This window comes from Anolis carolinensis, chromosome 1 (assembly GCF_035594765.1).
Source record: "Anolis carolinensis isolate JA03-04 chromosome 1, rAnoCar3.1.pri, whole genome shotgun sequence".
In the NCBI taxonomy this organism is placed as follows: domain Eukaryota; kingdom Metazoa; phylum Chordata; class Lepidosauria; order Squamata; family Dactyloidae; genus Anolis; species Anolis carolinensis.
This window is the reverse complement of record NC_085841.1, coordinates 234,518,333-234,541,764: the sequence shown is the minus strand read 5'-3', so window position 1 is coordinate 234,541,764 and position 23,432 is coordinate 234,518,333. Positions and strand designations below refer to the sequence as shown.

The following is a 23,432-nucleotide window of genomic DNA, read 5'->3' as shown; positions in this document are numbered from 1 at the left end:
GCAGGGCTCCGTCCTGGGCCCGGTTCTGTTCAACATCTTTATTAACGACTTAGACGAAGGGTTAGAAGGCACGATCATCAAGTTTGCAGACGACACAAAACTGGGAGGGATAGCTAACACTCCAGAAGACAGGAGCAGAATTCAAAACGATCTTGACAGACTAGAGAGATGGGCCAAAACTAACAAAATGAAGTTCAACAGGGACAAATGCAAGATACTTCACTTCGGCAGAAAAAATGGAAATCAAAAATACAGAATGGGGGACGCCTGGCTTGACAGCAGTGTGTGCGAAAAAGACCTTGGAGTCCTCGTGGACAACAAGTTAAACATGAGCCAACAATGTGATGCGGCAGCTAAAAAAGCCAATGGGATTCTGGCCTGCATCAATAGGGGAATAGCGTCTAGATCCAGGGAAGTCATGCTCCCCCTCTATTCTGCCTTGGTCAGACCACACCTGGAATACTGCGTCCAATTCTGGGCACCACAGTTGAAGGGAGATGTTGACAAGCTGGAAAGCGTCCAGAGGAGGGCGACTAAAATGATTAAGGGTCTGGAGAACAAGCCCTATGAGGAGCGGCTTAAAGAGCTGGGCATGTTTAGCCTGCAGAAGAGAAGGCTGAGAGGAGACATGATAGCCATGTACAAATACGTGAAGGGAAGTCATAGGGAGGAGGGAGCAAGCTTGTTTTCTGCTGCCCTGCAGACTAGGACACGGAACAATGGCTTCAAACTACAGGAAAGGAGATTCCACTTGAACATCAGGAAGAACTTCCTCACTGTGAGGGCTGTTCGACAGTGGAACTCTCTCCCCCGGGCTGTGGTGGAGGCTCCTTCTTTGGAGGCTTTTAAGCAGAGGCTGGATGGCCATCTGTCGGGGGTGCTTTGAATGCGATTTCCTGCTTCTTAGCAGGAGGTTGGACTGGATGGCCCATGAGGTCTCTTCCAACTCTACTATTCTATGATTCTATGATTCTATGATTCTAATTGCCACTGGCTTCTCCTCCATGAAAGCAAGCAAAGTTGGCTACTATCCACAGTGTCTTTCAGCATGTGAGTCCAGAGTCACATTCAATTCATGCAGCAATGTTGATAGTAGGCATTTAGAACCAGGAGCGGCCCTAGGTTTTTTCGGTATGTACGCAAACCTAGGGCTGTGTCCCCCCCAAATTATGCCCCCTCAACTTACCGGCGGTGGTGCCCTCTCCAGCTGTGGAACTCCAGGAAGTCCTTGTTATTCTTTCTGTGAGAAATCTCGCGAGAATAGCAAGAACTTCCTTGTTCCACGGCGAGCAACCCAATGATTGCCGCTGCGAGAGCGCCCAGCAAGGGCTTCCATTATGAACCGGCCCTGTTTAGAACATTAACAAGTGGACTTTCCTGTGCACTATTCACCATTGGTTCTATTCCATTGTAGCTGTGATGATGCTTTCTGCGTGGTACTATCTTTCAAGGTTTTTATTGCTTGTAGAATGTATACTTAAGCATTTTGAGTGCAAGTGATAAGTTTTCACATGTAACAAGTACATTTTCTTATGTTCACTCATGCATCTACCTGTAACAGCTTGCTGTCAAAACATTGCCAGTGCAACCCCCACAACATTACAAAAGCACACTTGACAAGGACCATTTTTTAAGAACAAAATGAAAAACATGCCAATTCTAAATGTGAAATGATACTTTCTTTTATCTGGAATATTTTCCCCAAGTTTTGTTTCTATTATGTCATGTCACAGCCTAAGGAGTGTAATAGGATTGCATATAAATAGGTGGATTATAGGTACAGATTAATGATTAAAATCAGATATTCAGATATAATGGATTGGATTCAGCGGACTCTAGGAGACTCTTTTCTACTTCATTTTACCACTGGCAGCCCCCTCCCAGTTGGAAACTCTCTATATGGGACAATTGGCTGCCCCTTAATTTCTTGGATTCAAGCAGTTGAACTTTGAATTTGGGGACAGTTCTTTTTTGATGATGATGATGATGATTCTTTTAGCAGTTTATCTATAGTGACCCCAGGACAGAATAACATTCTGTTTTAACTGGTAACTGATTCAGTAGGAAGCAAAAACAGCTTCTGCCCTGGTAGTGCAACCTGAAGTGTATTTTCATGTGTCTCTTGAACATGTGTACTAAAATGAAAGGGTTGAAGGTGAAATGAAAATATATCTAAAGGCTTTTCTCCATGTCCTGATGATTTTCATCAGTTTCAAAGAATGCATAAAATGAAACCCTGTGTGTGTGCAGCTATATACACATAGGAGGCCCTTTCAGACAGCCTGTTGAGCCTGTGAGTGCTTGGCATTTTTCTATGGTATTAGAATGGGACCATGAAACAGTCTATGATTAAATGTAGGGAATGGTTTTCTTTCTATCCCTTGAATTTTGGGAGTGGAGAGCTACTAGACAAAGTACTTGAAAATATTCAATATTTTCAGGTGTGCACAAGAGCAAAGAAGTTATGAAGCCACTGAACAATTTTATTCAAAGATGTGTAGTTCAACTGAGTTCTCTACCTACAATGAATTACAGTTGCTTCAGACTATGTTTATGAGTTGGAATTCATAGTGCATCCTCAAAAATATAACATGGTTTTTTGTTTTCTCAGAAGTTAAGTATCGCAGTGACATGCCAGAATTATAAAGTTGATAGTGGAGATGCTTACGTGTGCTTGGTATCTAGGTGAAGTTGCACAAGCTTCTTTGAGGTTGGCAGCTTTATTGTACAAAATCAACAACTCGTTTTGTTAGTTTTTGAAACAAATCAATGGAAGAATCAACCTTTTAACACTTGAAGTAGGCTGTGTTGAGTTTTCAAGCATTTAGACGTAATGGAAGAAAACAGTTGCATCTTACTATTCCTTTGGCTGTTCTTTCTGTCTGAATCTAGGCAATATAAACTCTGCCCATCAGGAATGTTTCTTATTCATTGTCTCATCTCTTTCTTCCAGAAAAAGAAAACATTAAACAGATTATTGTATTTCTGGGCAGTTCTGAAATCCCAATGGATGGCTATAGCTTGTGTAACTTCACCCAGTTACCAAGCACATTAAAAATCTTCACTATTATCATTATCATTCTTACATGTTACTGTGATACTTAACATTTAAGAAAACAAAGCACCATTTTATCTTTGAGGAAGCACTATAGTTTACATCAGTGGTTCTCAACCTGTGGATCCCCAGGTGTTTTGGCCTTCGACTCCCAGAAATCCTAACAGCTGGTAAACTGACTGGGATTTCTGGGAGTTGTATGCCAAAACATCTGGGGACCCACAGGTTGAGAACCACTGGTTTACATAAAACAAATATACTGGTTTTCTAAAATGTCAAACAAAATTTGATAATCTAGAGCTGGAAACCATTTTTGAATGTGAATATTTGATCCAATATCAGTGGAAGCTATCCTAGGGGTGAGCAACTATGGAAGACTATGGATCCCCATTAAGCTCACCAAGAAACCTGGCCGGATGGGGTACCAAGGTCTCCCTTGGGTCTACAGTTGTCCTTCCACAGCTGTGGTTTTGACATTTGTGGATTTGTTTATTGACATGTTTGTTTTTAAATGACCTCTCTAGAGATCTCTAAGCCCTCTAGTGTACTTCTACAATCACCTTCCACCAGTCATGCTGGATGACCTAGTGATTTAGAGGGAGCCACCTTCTATTAATCTCTAGGTCCTTCAATGTCAGTCTGTGTTCATCTCCCAGCGGAAGTTGACCATAGAGCCATGCAGGAAAATCTAGAAATTCCTAGAAGGTGTTTTCTCAAGTTAAAAAAACCACAGCAATTTTGTTATTTTTGGTTTTTAACTTTCATGGGGATCCTAACTCCAAAATATATGTAATGCTGTATTTTTCCATAAGGGGCCAAAAATACAGTAGAAATTCCTTTCATGCTCATGCTCAAAGTCACTTTGAACCCCTAAAATTCTTAATCCCTTAATGAGCTTGGGGGGGGGGGCTCAAAATAAATACATTATGCAGTTACATCAGGCAATTGCACTGAGTCAGCCAAATTACTGAAAATACATTTGGGATATATAGCAGCATATTTGTTGTTATGGCTCTGTGTATGTTTTGACACATTCACTTGGGAGCTGGATGCAGAGTGAGTCAGGAAAACACCCACTGAAATTGGATTCATGATTCAAGTTCCATTGATTTAATCTTGCCTTTCTTATTATTAAGTCCAAGTCTAGATCTAGCCCATTTGGAATAACATGAAATCCATTAGAATAGGAGAATATATTTATGACATTCTGCAATTTGATGGGTTAAACTAAGATATGAACAGAGGGGATGTATTTTGCTGAGACTAATTTTTTTCTGCGAAGGAAAACAATTTCTTGATATCACAGTTCTTTGTTGTTGGATACTCATTGTGGTTTCTTTTTGCTTTCTATAGTTTGTAATATCTTGCGGCTGCTCCCATTTGCCAACTGTATTGTGCTGATAATCCTGGTTCTTTAACAGCAACCTTTTAAAAGCTTCAGAGCAATGTGTTTTTTTTAAATGTCATCATACAGATCTGATCTATTAATAAAAGGCAGCTAGTTCATTGCAAAAGGTCAAAGAGGATCCTGTCATAGCTAACCTGTCATTAACATCTTTTGAACTTCTATTGTGGTTCCCATTGTCCCGCCAAATAGCATAGTCTTGTTTTTTCACCTGCTGACCTTGTGTTGTTCTGTAATGGCTGCCAGCAAATAAGGAAAAGATCAGTTCAAGGAAACATCAGTTGAAGCCGAGCTTAACAAAAGATTGCCATTTCTACAGGTTGAAAACTGGTGTCCTCGTTTACCCTGGAGAGCAAAAAACCCTAATGAAGAAACCGATCAAAAGACAATGGTGAGAAAGCATGCTTTGCATCTTTCAGAATTCTTAGTGAAAGGGGCTTTGGTGTTTTATTTTTAGATTCATAAAACATTTTCAGCTTCTGTGGGATAATAACTGTTTATGAATACAATAACACTAAATCATTCCCAGTAATTTTGGTATCAGTCTGTCATATTATTTCTCTTGGTGTATTCTTGAAAACATTTTGAACATACCCTGGGAGAAGTCGTGCACAATTTTGCAAAGATTTGCATGTGCATTTCACAATATATATAAGCCAACATTTTGCTTGCTGTGTAGAGGCAAATATAATGGTGGTGAGGCAGCAAGAAGAAACCAGTCTTGGTGAGGAATTGAAGAAACAGTCACTGACGGCAGATAAAAGAGGAAGGCTGTTGTTTCTGTTTTGTTGTTTTTGGCTTCCTTGGTGGGTGAGAACAGAAGGGAAGTGGTTTCTTGTAGCCAAGGCAGCACGGTAGGAATTATTTAAAAATTCTCTATCCCATTACAAGGGGCCTATCCAGATCACTCTGTCCAATAAAGCTTTGGATTCAAGCCTCCTTCTCCCATTATGTTACTTAATATATCTCTAACTTGGAAGCCAGGCACTTAATGAATAAGGAACTGGGAGTCAGGATATTTCTTCTACTGCTGATGCCCTCCCGTCCCCTGCTTTTGCAGCTGATTGAAAGTAGAGCTACTCACACAATCTGTTACAAGACTAATATGCCATTGTAGAATCCATGCCACAGTAAATGTGTTTACCATATCATAAAGTATATTTATGGCATCTAAAGGTAAGTGTAATAAATTGGAATTTTTGTCTGATGGTAAAATGTTTAAGGGGCATACACTAGTTTATTTCATACATTAAATTATAATGATGCCTCCTTGAAGAAAGACAAAGGTTATGTCAAAAATACTTCATGTTTTTAAATTTTTAATATCTATTTAAAATGTAAAAGTGTGGCTGCAACACATGCATATTAAAATATGTACATCTGCATACATATTTTAAATAGTCAGGGAGCTATTTAAGATCCCCCCCCCTTCTCCTAAGGTCTGCCTTCAAATTGTATTATAAACTAACAATTGCATATGTTGACCTCTTCCTGTAATTTTATGTAAATTTCTCTAGAATAAAATAGAAATAAATGCAGTCTGGCAGTTGTACACCACATATATGCGGTTGTACACCGCATATATGTTCATATAGAGGAAGATGATCTATTTTGTAATTTTACTCACTTCTTCAACTTCTTGTTTAACTGAAGGCTGAAATCAGAACCAATTTTGATTTGCTATACAAAATGATGTCCAGACATGAAGAATTCCGGTGGATGATGCTACGAATACGGAGGATGGCTGATACTTGGATAGAAGCTATTAAGTCGCTTGCTGAAAAACAAAACCTGGAGAAAAGAAAACGAAAAAAGGCAAGTTTGATATCAATACCTAAGAAAAGCATTTACTCTGTGTGTTTAGGGAAACCACTGGAATGAATGGTCTGACTTCATATCTCAGCAATGCTTCCACACTATAGTCACTGTAACATAAGGGCTGATTGAATATATTTATCATACACTTACGTCTCAACAGAGAGCATTTCTGTCAAGGACAGAACGCCACAAGATTCAAAGTAACAGAGTTTATTAGATTACAGAACTCAAAAATGCCCGTAAAACACAAGGGCCAGGCAGTTTTTGCCTTTAGGAGCAAAAAGGGGCAAAAGTAAATGTTCAAAAGATAAACCGGATTAAACCGGAGTTTAATCCGGGTAAAAACAAACTGCTTGCTTCAGCCTGGGTATAAACGAAACGAAAGCCAAGGAACAAAAGATACAAAGAATGCAACTAATTGGCAGCAGATTCCTCTCTGCTGCCAACACTGTGCTTAGAGTAACTTGCGTCGCTCCCCCACACACACAGCAGACAGGATCTCCAACACGAGTAAATCAGCCAAGGATTGTAGCAGTTGAGTAGACCAGTTCCGTTCCGTAGATCAAAGCCAGAAGCAGACGTTTGTAGTTTTTCCAAGTCCAAGAAGGGGAGGAAGACAAGCCGTGGTCAGTTCAGTCCGAGTTCTCAAAGCAGGAGATGGCGTCCGTCAAGAAGACGACGGAAGGTCAAGCTAATAAGAGTAAGCACAGGTTTGCACAAACAAATGCCCACACAATCCCTCCCGCCGTCTGACCCTGGATTCCAATCAACTTACGTCACAGCACAGGAAAGCACACAAGTCTTCAGGGAAGCGTCCCACACACACACGGATCCCAAGCGTTTGCCCAGATTACCTTGCCCAACGCAATTTGCAATTGCTCTCAAGCCCCATTTTATGCCAGTTACAAATCTTCATCACTGTCAGCTGTCCTCCTTAACCCGGGCGTTTCCTCATCACTTTCCTCGTCAGAGCTGGAACACCTCTGACTACGCCCAACAGCATCTCCAGCTGTGGATCCCGTCCCATCCCTCCAGCTAAACCATGGGTCTAATCCTGAAGGTCCCCATTCATCTTCTGTCCCATCATGGCCAGTGGCACCCACTTCCTCCCTTACCCGAGTCCAATCCATCTCATCCTCCTCTGAGCTAACCAGCCCCTCCTCCATTCTCTCCGTAAACCCTTCGAAAGACTCCTCGTCAGATGGTGCTGCAAATATGTCTCGCAGTCTTTTTCTCTCTCGCTCCTCGAGAGTATCTGACTCTCGAGGAGTCTTACGCCCACGTCTGTCAGTAACAGAGCCATGAGGCTCAATCATAACACTATCCCCTCTCACAAAGGCCTCCTCCCCCGATGGCGGAGAAGTGGCAGTGATACCCTCCGCTATAGCACCACGACGACTAGAGGTATCAAGTTTCAACAGCGAACGATGAAAGACTGGATGGACCTTTAAACTAGACGGTAAACGCAAACGAAACGCAACAGAAGAAATCTTTTTAACGATAGGAAAGGGACCCAAATACCGAGGCGCAAACTTTCCCCCAGCCTGTTTAATATGTTTGGAAGATAACCACACCAGATCCCCTTCTTCCAACTCCTCCCCTGCCTGCCTGTGGCGGTCAGCCTGAGTCTTCTGCGTTGCCTTAGCTTCCAACAGTAAGCGACGGGCAACATCATGCAATGCAGCCATTTCCGAAGAGCGGTACACAGGGTCCGAAGAGACCACATTGGTCGACGGCGCCACACCTCCCCGTGGGTGAAAACCATAAGTTAGCTCAAATGGCGTATGCTGACTAGACGTGTGCACCGCATTGTTGTAAGCAAATTCCGCCACCGGTAACCACTTTACCCAAGCCGTGGGTTGATCTAAACAAAAACAACGCAGATACTGCTCTAAGAGCCCATTAACCCGTTCCGACTGTCCATCCGTTTGCGGATGGAAAGCTGAAGACACGTTTAACTTAGTCCCCAAACACTCATGGAAGTGTTTCCAAAAGCGTGACACAAATTGCGGAGCCCTATCTGAAATAATCACCTCGGGTGCTCCGTGCAAACGATAGATGTGCTTTGTAAATAGTAAGGCCAACGTAGGGGCCGCCGGAATGGTTGAACAAGGAATAAAATGAGCCAGTTTACTAAATAAATCCACCACCACCCAAATACAAGTATAACCCCCAGACTTAGGCAAATCTGAAATAAAATCCATGGAAATGATTTGCCATGGCCTCTCCGGAACAGGTAAAGACGATAACAACCCTCTAGGGCGCCCAACAGGCGTCTTACTCTGCTGACAAACGGCGCAGCTGTCACAAAAGCGCAGAATGTCTTGCCGCATCTTTGGCCACCAGTAGCTCCTGGTGATAAGCTGTACGGTCTTGAACCTGCCAAAGTGCCCAGCCATGGGTTCGTCATGGTGGGCTCTAATCACCTCCAACCTGAGGGTCCCTACTGGTACGTAAACCTGCCCCCTACGCACCAATACCCCGTCTTGATCCTGGAGATGCGGCAGTATGGTACGGTTACCTGCAGAGAGCAGCATCAGTTGCTCCTGAGTCCACGCATCATCCTTCTGAGCCTCAAGGATCTGGTCATGTAACCCAAGCTCATTATCTACAACACACAGAGAGGCAGTAGGCAAGATGGTCTGACATACTACCTGCTCATTGGTCTTAAATTCCGGCTTGCGGGATAAAGCATCGGCCCGCAAGTTTGCCTTCCCCTCCACGAACTGCACCTTGAAGTTAAACCTGGAGAAAAACAAAGCCCAGCGGATTTGACGCTGGTTTAACTTCTTTGCTGTTTGCAAGTGCTCTAAGTTCTTGTGATCAGATCTGACCACGATCTGGTGCCGTGCCCCTTCAAGCCAGTGCCGCCACACCTCAAACGCCACCTTAATCGCCAACAACTCCTTCTCCCATATGGTATAGTTCTGCTCGAAGGGTGTTAGTTGCCGCGAGTAAAATCCACAGGGACGCAAGGTCCCTGAGGAATCCTTCTGAGACAATACAGCCCCCAACGCGTAGCTAGAAGCGTCCGCTTCTACCACGAACGGTCTGTCAACATCAGGATGGGTTAGTATGTTGTCCGATTGAAAACTAGACTTTAGTTGTAGAAACGCCTCGTGAGCTTCCCGCCCCCACACAAATGGCTGTTTCTTGCGCAGAAGCTGCGTCAAAGGTACCGTGAGCTTTGCAAAATTCGGAATAAACTCCCGGTAGTAATTAGCGAAACCCAAGAACCTTTGTACATCCTTCTTAGTCTTCAGCTCCTGCCATGAGTTGACGGCGTCAACCTTATGTGGGTCCATTTTAAGTTCCCTACCTGACACTACATGACCTAGGAACTCCACTTCAGGCACATGAAAGACGCACTTGGAAGCCTTGGCGAAAAGCCCATTAGCCCGCAGTCGGTGCAGAACCTGCTTGACATGTTGACGATGTTCTTTCTCGTCCTTAGAAAAAATCAAGATATCATCCAAATAAATCACTAAAAATTGGTCAATTAGGTCCCTGAACACATCGTTCATGAACCTCTGGAATACCGCAGGAGCATTACAAAGCCCAAAAGGCATGACTCGGAACTCGTGGCATCCGAAACACGTGTTAAATGCCGTCTTCCATTCATCCCCTTCCCGTATACGGATTAAGTTATAGGCCCCCCGCAGGTCAAGCTTGGTAAAGACCTTAGCCCCTTGCACCCTTGATAACAGTTCCGAGATTAAAGGCAGCGGGTACCTATCCCGAATGGTGTATTTGTTTAGGATCCGATAATCGCAGACCAACCTAAGTTCCCCAGTCTTTTTGGCTACAAAGAATACCGGTGCCGCAGTTGGAGAACTAGATGGGCGAATAAACCCCTTGGCTAAATTTTCATCTAGAAACTCCCGCAAAGCTTGCCTTTCCGGTACAGTCAAGGCATACAGCCTCCCTGCTGGCAGTCTCGCACCTTCTGCCAACTTGATGGCGCAATCATATGGCCTGTGCGGTGGTAATTTGTCCGCTTCTCTTTTACAAAATACATCAGAGAACTCCCCATACTCAGCAGGCACTCCCTCCATATCAGAATGAGTAACATTTAGAGTGCAACAATCCTGCCTCTTTAAGATCACTTTACGTGTTGCCCAATCTACTTGTGGGTTTACTACAGCTAGCCAATCCATCCCCAGGATCACATCATATCTAGGCAAGCTCGTAATATCCCACACAAACGTTCCCGTTACTCCCTGCACCTCCCACGTTACTGCTGAGGTTTCATGGTTAACCACCCCAGTCTCCAGCAGTCTCCCATCTGCTCCTTCCACCCACACGTCGCATGCCTTGCGCACTCTAGGAATGCCATGCTTCTTAGCAAACTCAATATCTACATAGGAGACCGTAGCCCCTGAGTCCAGCAGTGCCAAAGTAGAAACAAGTTCCCTTCCCCCAACAGATAATGTAATGGGTACGAAAACATGCTTCCTCCCCTCAGTTGACTGCTTGAGGAGCCCTAGTGCGTTGGACTCACGTCGCACTAGGGCTGGCCTTTTCCCGAAAGCTGGGAAGGTTTCACATTACAATTTTTGGCAAAATGCCCAGCATTCCCACAGTACAAACACAAGCCCAGCTGCCTCCTACGGCTCTTTTCCTCTGTAGACAGCTTTTTAAAGACCCCAAGCTCCATGGGCTCTTCCCCCATCACCACAGGTGCCCTGGTTACATGCATGGGTGGCGCACACATTGCTTTTGAGTGTTTACGAGCCTCGAACCTTGCGTCTAAACGCAGCACCTTAGCTACTAAGGCGTCCCAGCTTTCAGCCGGCTCCAAGCGTGCTAATTCATCCTGGAGCATATCACTTAACCCGGCAGTAAATAAAAGCATGAATGCATTTTCCCCCCAATCCAGCTGGTGGCGATACAGGTTAAACTTATTTAAGTAATCCAAAACAGTCCCCTTTCCCTGTTTCAACCGATACAGAGCCCACCCAGCGTTCTCCGTGCGGAGAGGATCCCCAAAAGTATCAGTTAACAACTTTTTGAAATTATTCAAATTGTCCTTGACTGGGTCATTTCCCAAAATTAAATTAGTGGCCCATTGTCCTGCGGGACCGGTCAACAAACTCAAAATAAAGGCCACCTTGCTAGTGTCTGTAGGAAAAGCATGAGCACTGAGCTGAGAAAAATAAAGCTCCACTTGTGCCAAAAAGGTTGGCAACTTGCACCTGGTTCCGTCAAAGCGTTCAGGAGTCAAAACATGTCCTTTCACAGCCTGAGCTGTTTGGATAACGGTAAAAGCCGTTTGCAATTGGTCTACTTTGGCCCTTAACTCATCCATCGTCTTCCTGACGGGTTTATTGCTGCAATAAACTTTTTATGGGCGTTGGGCAATCTGTCAAGGACAGAACGCCACAAGATTCAAAGTAACAGAGTTTATTAGATTACAGAACTCAAAAATGCCCGTAAAACACAAGGGCCAGGCAGTTTTTGCCTTTAGGAGCAAAAAGGGGCAAAAGTAAATGTTCAAAAGATAAACCGGATTAAACCGGAGTTTAATCCGGGTAAAAACAAACTGCTTGCTTCAGCCTGGGTATAAACGAAACGAAAGCCAAGGAACAAAAGATACAAAGAATGCAACTAATTGGCAGCAGATTCCTCTCTGCTGCCAACACTGTGCTTAGAGTAACTTGCGTCGCTCCCCCACACACACAGCAGACAGGATCTCCAACACGAGTAAATCAGCCAAGGATTGTAGCAGTTGAGTAGACCAGTTCCGTTCCGTAGATCAAAGCCAGAAGCAGACGTTTGTAGTTTTTCCAAGTCCAAGAAGGGGAGGAAGACAAGCCGTGGTCAGTTCAGTCCGAGTTCTCAAAGCAGGAGATGGCGTCCGTCAAGAAGACGACGGAAGGTCAAGCTAATAAGAGTAAGCACAGGTTTGCACAAACAAATGCCCACACAATCCCTCCCGCCGTCTGACCCTGGATTCCAATCAACTTACGTCACAGCACAGGAAAGCACACAAGTCTTCAGGGAAGCGTCCCACACACACACGGATCCCAAGCGTTTGCCCAGATTACCTTGCCCAACGCAATTTGCAATTGCTCTCAAGCCCCATTTTATGCCAGTTACAAATCTTCATCACTGTCAGCTGTCCTCCTTAACCCGGGCGTTTCCTCATCACTTTCCTCGTCAGAGCTGGAACACCTCTGACTACGCCCAACAGCATCTCCAGCTGTGGATCCCGTCCCATCCCTCCAGCTAAACCATGGGTCTAATCCTGAAGGTCCCCATTCATCTTCTGTCCCATCATGGCCAGTGGCACCCACTTCCTCCCTTACCCGAGTCCAATCCATCTCATCCTCCTCTGAGCTAACCAGCCCCTCCTCCATTCTCTCCGTAAACCCTTCGAAAGACTCCTCGTCAGATGGTGCTGCAAATATGTCTCGCAGTCTTTTTCTCTCTCGCTCCTCGAGAGTATCTGACTCTCGAGGAGTCTTACGCCCACGTCTGTCAGTAACAGAGCCATGAGGCTCAATCATAACAATTTCTGTCTCTTTCAAGCATACAAATTATTTTAATTGCTTCCTGACCTTCAAAGCTTCAGTGATCTTCAGATGATATTTTGTTGCACTGAGAGATTATTTAGGTTAATCTGCATTGCGAGTAAATGTTGTTTATTCATTCAGTCACTTCCAACTCTTTGTGACCTCATGGACCAGCCCATGCCAGAACTTCCTGTTGGCCACCGCCCCCCCCCGCCCCCCCCCATTTACTCGCATTATTTATGCAAGTAAATAATGTAGGTAATTTCCACTTTTCAAAATCAAAGCAATATGCCACCAGTTAACACTAGAATGTATTTTATCTAGATATGTATAGAAGAGATATTGCCCATGAACACCAACATTTTAAAGCTTAAAAAACAAAAACCAGAAACTTTATTTCTTCCAATTTTTTATTTAAAAATAATTCTGAGAGTGAGTGGGTCTGGACAAGCAGTCGAATTGGACCAGAATGCCCAAAGTTGCTTAGCTTTGACTTAAAGGCAAGTAAGCCCACATCTACATCCAATTATATTGCTGGCACTAACCCCGTGGTTCTCAAACCTTTTACCTGAGACCTCCTTTACATCTATATACTCTTAACATAGTATATAAATAAAAACATTTTTGCTTGTTTAATATGTGTGTTTTTGTTCACGTATTTGTATAACTTCATATTTCAACATTTTATAAGGAAATAAAGTTGAAATAATGGCGCACCATGCTGTCATGCTGGCCACATGACCTAGGAGGCATCTATAGACAACAATGGCTCTTCAGCTTAGAAATGGCACCAACCCCCAGAGTTGCACACGACTGGACTGAATGTCAGGGGAAAACCCTTACTGTTTTGAAGTTCAAATCAGAGCACTTTTATTTAAATAAATCCAATACCTAACAACATGAAATAGTATTATGATATTTTTTGCATGTGAACAGACTATTCAGCTCAGCAGTTTTCATCCATACCTGCTCAAGCCTAATACAGGCAATAGCCGAGTTACAAACATCCGACTTACTAACAACTCACAGTTAAGATCAGGGGTGAGACAACAAGAAGTGTGAGAAATCTACCCCTCGGAAGGGAAATTCACTACTCAAAGAGTTATCCTAGGGAAAAGGTGTCTCCACTGAAGCTTTATCACCAATCTTTGTTTCCACAACAAGCTATTTTTTTTTCAAAATCCAATGATTACAGGGACAGAAAGTGTGGTGAAATCCTCTGAACAAGGGCACAGAAAGCAAAACAAACACCACAGGAATGTTAATCCTTCCCTATGCTATCCAAAGCAACTATTTTTGGCTGGAGTTGCACTTTAAAAACGTAACTGTTCCAACTTACAAGTGAATTCAACATAAGAACAAACCTACAGAACCTATCTTGTTCTTAATTTGGGAATTGCCTGTAGAGCACCAGTAGCCGAGCTACACATCTACCCAGAGCCAAGCTGCTCAATCAACCAATACAAGGTATTGACTATAACCAACATGCCCCATCTCCCTGGCAGTGCTTCTATGCCCAGTGACAAAAAGGGGTATTGGGAATCCCTCCCATTTCTGTGGAGCTTTGCAGCCAGAGAACAGTTTGTCCCATTATGTCACCAAAACCTGACCATTAAGTCCCTTTTAAAGAATGGCTTCTCTCTGCCTAGGCTCCATCCTGCAAATCTGAATGCAAGCATTGTGGGACAGGCAGCTCCTATTGCCACCATGGTATCTATGTGCTTTCAATGAGTGCAAGGAGGAGGAGGAAAAGGAGGCGAGGGCAGCTTGTTCTCTCATTTTTCTTGTGCCCCTCCGAGCAACTATTACACTCCCCATAGTGGCCACACCCCACAGCTTGAGAACCACTGCACTAGTCTGATGAATTCTGTTTGTCTAAGCTAAAGCAGATCCATTGAACAGATTATTGATTGATAGGTAAATCCTGTCAATTCAATATCCTAACTGGGTTAACAATAGAATTTGGACCACTGTGTTACTTCAGAAATAAGTAACTGTATTTGTATGTTTCCTTCCTGATTACTTGTTCATTTAGTATGATGTCTCTAAGAGTATGAGCCTCAGACAAAAATTGTCTTGATTATTAAAAATCTATGTGATTCTTGGACAACTTGACATGGGCTACAAAGATCATTATAATGTGTACAAATGTTGACATTTTTTGTTTTCTTGATTTGCTAAAAATATGGTTAGTAACGAGCTATTTTTGAAAAATGCTGTTATAGTTATATGTTTGTTGTTAACATGTAAAAAAAAAACCTGACAATCTGAACATGACTACAGAGTTTCTTCTTGAGGTGTCCACTCTATACTTATTTATATCTGGCTTTGTTTTTCAGGTTCTTGTTCATCTTGGACTACTCACAAAAGAATCTGGGTTCAAAATTGCAGAGAATGCCTTTAGTGGAGGCCCTCTTGGAGAATTAGTCCAGTGGAGTGATCTAATTACATCTCTCTATTTACTTGGCCATGACATTAGGATTTCTGCTTCATTAGCCGAACTGAAGGAGTAAGGAGATTTGTTTCCATTTTGAAACTTGAGTACCAAAAAAAACCCCTCCCCTTATTGTAAACTCTCTTCAAGTTTTTATTGTACATCCTATAATTTTGGGGAAAAGAAAACGAAAGGGATAATTCACTAAACAGCAATTTTCGCAAGCTAAATATATGTGTTGTAAAAAAGATAATATGCTTGCATTGTAGTTGCATCCTCCTGAGCTTGATTAGATAATGCTGGGAAATTCAAATGAAGCCGCTTTATTCTCTTCCCGTACAGGTGTGTTAGCCATCTACGGAAAGATAAATGGCTGGCTCTTCTGAGTTGTTGCCTTGTTCTCTCAAATGAACTTTATTTTCTAACAAGAAATGGGTTATCAGTAAATTAAATTGGCTGTGGCTAATTTCTCTGAGAGTCATTATTCTTTCAGGCCAGTTTGGGATTTCGATCAGTTATTTCGAAGGTCCTGTTCTGTAGCCTGTCACCCATAATTTCAAAATGATGGGTTTAGAATATTTCATTGAAGGAGTTTGGAAAGTCCCCAACTTAATCATGTCACTCTTCAGACAGAAAGGGGGAATGCAATTTAATAGAACAAGGGTTTGAGAATCGGCACCTGGGAGATGTGATGAGATGGCCCAGAGCTCTTCAACTGTGAAGTGTTTAATGCCAGTGAGCATGAAAACATTTCTCTGATTTTTTTTCCATTGTAAATTAAGCCAGGTTATTAATCTGCAGAGGTGAGATAGTTGTGCAAAGTATCTGTGTATTTGATTATAATGTATTTGGTACCCCATGCATACACAAAGTCTCAAATTAAAATGTTTACTATGTCAAATGGAAGAGTTAGTCATACATCATTCGGTAACATTCACATAAAGCATGAGTAGGTGTGCTTATGAGGAAGTTCTTTTCTTTTGAATTGAGCATTAAATGGGAACCCTTCCTGTGTTTAATGCACTTTGGAGCCTAGCCTAAATTGCACTCTCCAGTATTGTATATACTGGTTTTCCATCTATAAGGTGATAGTATGTGTGGTTACCTTGGGGGTTAAATTCAGCCTTCCAGGTATACAAGAACTGTATTTCTCATCAAGCCTAGGGGCCTTCCACACTGCCCTATATCCTATATTTGCTATATTGTACTGTCCTGGGTATGGCCCCATGTAAGCCGCCCCGAGTCCCCGTTGGGGAGATGGTGGCGGGGTATAAATAAAGTTTTATTATTATTATTATTATTATTATTATTATTATTATTATTATTATTATATCCCAGGATCTGATCCCAGATTATCTGCTTTAAACAGGAATATATGAGTCCCTAATGTCAGATAGCCTGGGATAAACACGTAATTTGGGATCTGATCCTGGGATAAAGGGGCAGTGTGGAAGGGCCCTTAGTTAACAAAGTCTGGTGTAAGGAATTCTGCAAATTGCAGTTATTCACAGCAGCATTGGAGGGCTGTATAAAAACCAAGTTATCAACTCTTACCCCTTGGAAATTTCCATGCAGCTACACCTCAGGGCACTTTTCAAAATGTGAATCTAGTACTACTACAAAACAAGACCAGCATATTTCATCTAAGGCTGGAGGGCATGGCAAGCTGATTTCTTTATGTTAAAAAAAAAACAAGTTCTTCAAGACCAGCTTCAGGCTTGACTGAGAAGTATATCAGTTTTTCACTTAGAGGTGATGAGGAATTGTAGCAAATAACTGAGTTCCACCAAACCACTAAGATAATTTGCAAATGGATTTCCCAGGTCCTTTACTGTTTATTTTCCCCTCCACGCATTGGGCAGGTTAAAAGAGAGGGAATGGCATTCCCTTTTTGATTTGGGAATCTTGACTGCCGTTTTAGAGTAATAGAATCATAGAGTTGGAAGAGACCTCGTGAACCATCCAGTCCAACCCCCTGCCAAGAAGCAGGAAAATCACATTCAAAGCACCCCCAACAGATGGCCATCCAGCCTCTGCTTAAAAGCCTCCAAAGAAGGAGCCTCCACCACACTCTGGGGCAGAGAGTTCCACTGCTGAGCAGCTCTCACAGTGAGGAAATTCTTCCTAATGTTCAGGTGTAAATCTCCTTTCCTGTAGGTTGAAGCCGTTCCACATCCTAGTCTCCAGGGCAGCAGAAAACAAGCTTGCTCCCTACTCCCTATGACTTCCCCTCACATATTTATACATGGCTGTCATGTCTCCTCTCTGCTTTCTCTTCTATAGGCTAAACATGTCCAGCTCTTTAAGCCACTCTGTCAAGGACAGAACGCCACAAGATAAGATATAACAAAGTTTATTGGAGTTACAGAACCAAAAATGCCCGTAAAAGACAAGGGCTAGGCAAACGTTGGCCTTAAAAGTAAAAAGACACAAGGAAAACGTTCAAAAGATAAACCGGATTAAACCGGAGTTTAATCCGGGTTAAACCAAAAAAGCTTACTTCAGCCTGGGACTTAAACAAACAAAAGCTGGTGAACAAAAGGTTCAAAGGAATACACAAAACTGGCAGCAGATGCTTCTCTGCTGCCGAAAGCTATGTTTGAGTAACTAAGAGGTTACTCCTCCACACAGCAAGCAATTTCCAGATACAAACGCAGCATTCAAGGGCAGAAGCGGTCAGCAAAGTTCCAATCCGGTCCGAAGGTCGTAAGGCAGGTACAGACGTTTGTAGTTCACCAGGTCCAACGATAATCACAGGAAGGAGAGTCCGAGGCCGTAGTCAGTCAGTCAGTCAGTCAGTCCAGAATAAACAGATGGCGTCCGTCAAGAAGACGACGGAGGTCCAAGCTATTAAGATTAAGCACAGGTTGCACAACAAAAGCCCACACAGTTCCTCCCGCCGTCTATGCCCAGTGTCCTTGGTAACTTACGTAGTCAGCAAACGAATCACACCCGTCTTCAGGAATTTCCCACACAGAGCCCAAGCGTTCGTCCAGATTACCTTGCCCAACGCAATTAGCCATTGTTTCCAAACCCCATTTTATGCCAGTTTACAGCTCCTCATCGCTATCAGCTGTTACCCTAATTCCAGGCGTTTCCTCATCACTTTCCTCATCAGAACTGAAACACCTTTGACTACGCCCCACAGCATCCCCAGCTGTGGATCCCGTCCCATCCCTCCAGCTTGTCCACGGGTCTAATCCTGAAGGTCCCCAATCGCCTTCCATACTATCATTGCCAGTGGCACCCAAATCCTCCCTCACACGAGTCCATTCCATGTCATCCTCCTCTGAGCTAACCATCTCTTCCTCCATTCTCTCAGTAAAACCCTCAAAGGAATCCTCGTCAGATGGTTCTGCAAATAAGTCCCGCAGCCGCTTCCTTTCTCGCTCCTCGAGAGTATCTGACTCCCGAGGAGTCTTACGACCACGTCTCCCAGTATTGGAGCCATAAGGCTCAACCATAACACACTCCTCATAGGGCTTGTTCTCCAGGCCCTTGATCATTTTAGTCGCCCTCCTCTGGACACCTTCCAGCTTGTCAACATCTCCCTTAAATTGCGGTGCCCAGAATTGGACACAGTGTTCCAGGTGTGATCTGTCCAAGGCAGAATAGAAGGGTAGCCTGACTTTCCCATGACAAACTGTGTGTAAACACAGGGGGATAAGTGTATGCAGACTTCAAAGTGCATTCAATGTGGAAAAGTAAACCCTTTAATGTTCCATTAAAAAAAAAACCCTACTTTGCTCCCACCCATGAATATAACTTCTGAATATACCTGGAAGGTTTTGTATGGTACTTATTTTAAATTGGGAAGCCTGGTATGTTAGTGCCTTTAGAATTTGGGGTCACAAATCAAGGTTTGTTCTACCTTTACCAAATCAGTTGCTCTGGGGGCAGCAAACTAGGATTTCTGTTGTAGGCAACATGTGTAAAGGGTTTCCTGGTTTGTATTATAATCATGCAATCAGAAAGAGACTAAGAGAGAGCAAATAGTGTGCAGGAAAGCACAGCTCATTCATGTTAAACTACAACTCTATAGAATCTCAAAGTCAGTTATTAAGCTATCTGTGTTGACGTGCTAATGTGTAATACCAAGATCCCTGAGAGAATTTGATTTTTTAATGTAGAAACATTAAGAAAAATGCATGAAACTGATTCGCCAACTGTTTTGTTAAATAAAAAACCATGCAAATGATCAGTAACAAATTACTGAGAAGTGGTAATATTTATACAGAAAAAATGTAATCAATTCTTAATGATTAAAAGAATTACGTTTAAAATCAGTAATTTAAATCAGTAATCAATAATTTAACAAATCAGATACAGGGAATCAATTTGTAATGAATTAGTTCTATGATCTAGCTTCAAATAGGATCTTGGCCAAAGGTGCTGTATATATGTCTTGCTGATTTCAGATTGTTCCATCTTTTGCTGCAACTTTCTTTCTCAGTATCCCATGCTATTCTGGAAAGTATTGTAGCTCCAAAAGTTTATGAGAGATTGTGAGAGACTGGCTTGAGGAGATGAGGGCAAGGAAGTCATGTTGGACAACTTCCTTCATTCCTTCCTTTTTGTATTGCTCATCAGTGTAATTTATGGATCAAGGTCCTTCTCCCTTCCCCCCCCCCCCCCCCCCCCACTTCTAGAGTGCAGTGACTCCACATCAGACACTCCCTTTAAACCTATTAAAACAAGCTGATTTGTTAGTCATTCTGTTTCTGAAAGGGGAAAGGATTTAAATATAACTGGTAGAACTACATTTAATTTTCGATCTTAAATGTAAATGCAAAAAAAAATTACTGAAAAAAATATTTCTTTTTTTGACTAGGATTATGAAGAAGGTTGTTGGTAACAGATCTGGTTGCCCCACACAAGGTGATAGAGTAGTAGAACTCATTTATATAGATATCGTTGGACTCACCCAGTTCAAGAAAACCCTTGGACCATCCTGGGTTCACTATCAGTAAGTATTCTTATAAAAGCTTGGCGAACATTCTGTTCTATAAAAAAAATAATTGTACTTCCATTTGTGGTCCTTCGGAAGTTCCTGAACCCAAACTTCTATATCTATAATGATTGGGAACATGCCAAGGATATCTGGAGAACCATGACTAAGGTATTTTTAACATTTCCCTTAAACATTCCCAATTATGAATTGACTTTTCTCATTATCTTTCTGTATGTGTTATTCTTATATAGGACATTTGCATGTAGAAGCAAGAGTCCAGCTATTCTTCTAGACCAGTGGTTTTCAACCTGTGGGTCCCCAGATGTTTTGGCCTACAATTCCCAGAAATCCCAGCCAGTTTACCAGCTGTTCAGATTTCTGGGAGTTTAAGGCCAAAACGGCTGGGGATCCACAGGTTGAGAACCACTGTTCTAGGCACATTATGGGGTCATGTCCCTTGTTTATTTCTATTTGCATTTGAAGTGCATGTTTTAAAAAAAGAATCATGTGGAAGAGCAGCCAGTTGGTTATTTATAGGCTGTACATCATTGGGGCACCCAGTCCCTCACTCATCTTCATGTCTTTTTCTGATATCCATGCTAGAAAAATATAGGGTGTTGATTTATGTTTGGGATAAACATAAATCAACCAGTGGTTCTCAACCTAGAGTCCCCAGATGTTTTTGGCCTACAACTCCCAAAAATACCAGCCATTTTACCAGCTGTTAGGATTTCTGGGAGTTGAAGGCCAGAAACGTCTGAAGACTCCAGGTTGAGAATCATTGCTCTAAGCAGTGCTGTTAGTGCTTCATTATTTCTGCTACATTCAACACATGAGTACATGGATTAGAAAGAAGTTAGTTGTGACCCTTCAGATTATTTTGGGTTGCAATCCCCATTATTCCTTGCCATCTGCTATACCAGATGGGACTGATGGGAATTGCAATCCAACAGAATCAGTAGCTTAGTAATGGAAGCATAATGTTTTTGTTATCTTCTACCCCTTGTCTTTTTTTCAGCACACTGAATAAATGAAGTTGGTATTTTAATTTTTATTTACTGCTTTGCTTTAATAGTAGGGTCAAAACCAGATTAAATTTTGAACATGAGAGGAACTTGGTTAACTATACACTTCCAGTCAGTGAATAACAGCTTACTATTGATAAGCTAGTTAGATTATTTAACTATTTGAAATATATGAAATATGCAGTTTGTGAAAGTTACTTTTGTGTTACTACAGCCCCAGAATCTCCCAGCCAGCCTGATCATAGGCCATGCATCTCTAAGACTTCTGGTTCTTTTGATGTATTTGTCATTGAGGAACTCAATAGGGGCTATTCGTTATTAATTTACAGAGATTAAATGTTGTACAGTTTTCATTTGACTCTGTGTTTCCCAATGAGCTTCATGGTATTGGGGGGAAAGAAATGAAAAGTAGTGATGCTGCATTGGGAATCGTGTTGCATACATTCCTTTAATTTCAGTTTCTTCTCTTTCAATAAATGTTTGTGCCTGCATTACAACTGTGGGTGATTCACTTCTTTGTCCTCAGTTCCAATGCAGTGAGCAAAATAATGTTACATAACCTGTCACTGTATTTCAGATAGTTAATTCATGCTAGCCATATTGTTAATCTTCATCTTTCAACAATCATCCCACGTCCAGCATGTGATGTAAAAAAGAATGCTTTTATTCAGATGCTACTTTCTTTTGCACTTTATAATCTCATTGCTTCTTTTATTGTTTCTGAGAGCCAGCATGGTGTAATGATTTGACCAGTAGACTACAGCTCTGGAGACTAGGATTCAAATCCCCATTCAGCCATAGATACCCTCTGGGCGAGCAAGACACACTCTATAAAGGCAATCCTACTTTGAACAAATCTTGCCTCAGCACCTTGGCATTTCCATGAGTCGAAAATGACTTGATGGCACACAACAACGACAATATAATGTTTGGCTTTATCTCTATGCTCTTGGCATAATCTGAAAATAATTGTCGAATTTTTCACTGAAAACAGTTGGCAGGAAGATTTGAGTTAACGAGCTGAACTAATGCCATCCATGTTCCCTTATGATTTCTCAGTTTGTCTTATTGTCATATTGGACCATATTTGTCATACTTCTCTCTGTGTATTAATTGCTCTGAGATTCTGTGCTCATATAAGAATATTCTGGTTAACTGAATGCAGAAGATTGCCCTTTTATGATCTCTTTTTCCCCTAGCTATTCGTGTATCAAATAACGATGAAACCAGTGGTGCTCGTGAAAGTTATAGCTTTCCTTTTTACAATCAAGTCTTCTTAAATTGTGCAAACCTTGAAGCAATAAACTTTAAAATACTGTAACAGAGAGTGTTTTCCTTCCACAATATTCTTTGTGCCATATCATTAATCTTGTTGTTGTTGTTGTTGTTGTTGTGGTTGTGGTTGTTGTTAGATCATTACAGTTACATTGAGATCATTTGTGAATAGACACTTCAAAGAAAGAACAATAATACCTGTACCTCAAATTTGAAAAACTGAGCATTTAAATTGCACTTTCTGTGTTTGCAATTTGAATTAAACCTTCATCTTGCTATGAAAAGTAATTTGTTGCCATATTTTCTTCTAGATAACCAATTATCTTCAGTAAATATATATCATCTTTGATACATATTGTGGTTATTGACTGATTTTATTGTTCAAAAACATCAGGACCAATTATTTTGTATTTCAGTTTCTGAAAATTGTGTCATCAATAGCTATTTCTGTTGTTGTTTTCCTTTGTTTTCACTCAGGTGTATGTTGCGAGTGCTGGATTCATTTGGGACTGAACCAGAGTTCAACCATGCTCATTACGCCCAATCGAAAGGCCACAAAACACCCTGGGGGAAATGGAACCTTAATCCACAGCAGTTCTACACAATGTTTCGTAAGTTAACCTTGTTTACAAAAACATCTGCTGTTGAGGAAAACCTTGAGCTCCTGAATTTGTAATTTTGTTTTAGGTTATACAACTAAAATAGTCCATATAGTTCTATGAAGCTAGCATTGTAATAAAGGAATATTGAAACTTTATGTAATTTTCTAATCAACTGTTCCCTGTTAACGTTTTTTCTTACATTGGCTTTTTTTCCCTGAGGATCACATCCTTGATGTCTAAATCAAGTTCAGAATGTACCGCAATTACAAATCTTTTTGAAGCTTTTTTTTTCTACATTAGCTTTCTGTAGGTAACTTATAGATCAGTCATGGAAATAAAGATTCAAGTCACA

At 41.8% G+C, this 23,432-nt stretch overlaps 1 protein-coding gene across 3 annotated transcripts in view; it reads left to right on the top strand.

The window, feature by feature from the left end:
- Positions 1–23,432, top strand: part of mgat5 (alpha-1,6-mannosylglycoprotein 6-beta-N-acetylglucosaminyltransferase) — a 181,165-nt gene that overhangs the window by 117,880 nt on the left and 39,853 nt on the right. For all 3 annotated transcript variants that reach the window (XM_062967009.1, XM_062967008.1, XM_062967001.1), the window contains exons 6-10: positions 4,780–4,851; positions 6,114–6,275; positions 15,133–15,302; positions 20,059–20,193; positions 22,956–23,089. In XM_062967009.1, coding sequence (XP_062823079.1) covers positions 4,780–4,851; positions 6,114–6,275; positions 15,133–15,302; positions 20,059–20,193; positions 22,956–23,089 — 673 coding nt within the window. The remainder of the gene's footprint in view (positions 1–4,779; positions 4,852–6,113; positions 6,276–15,132; positions 15,303–20,058; positions 20,194–22,955; positions 23,090–23,432) is intronic.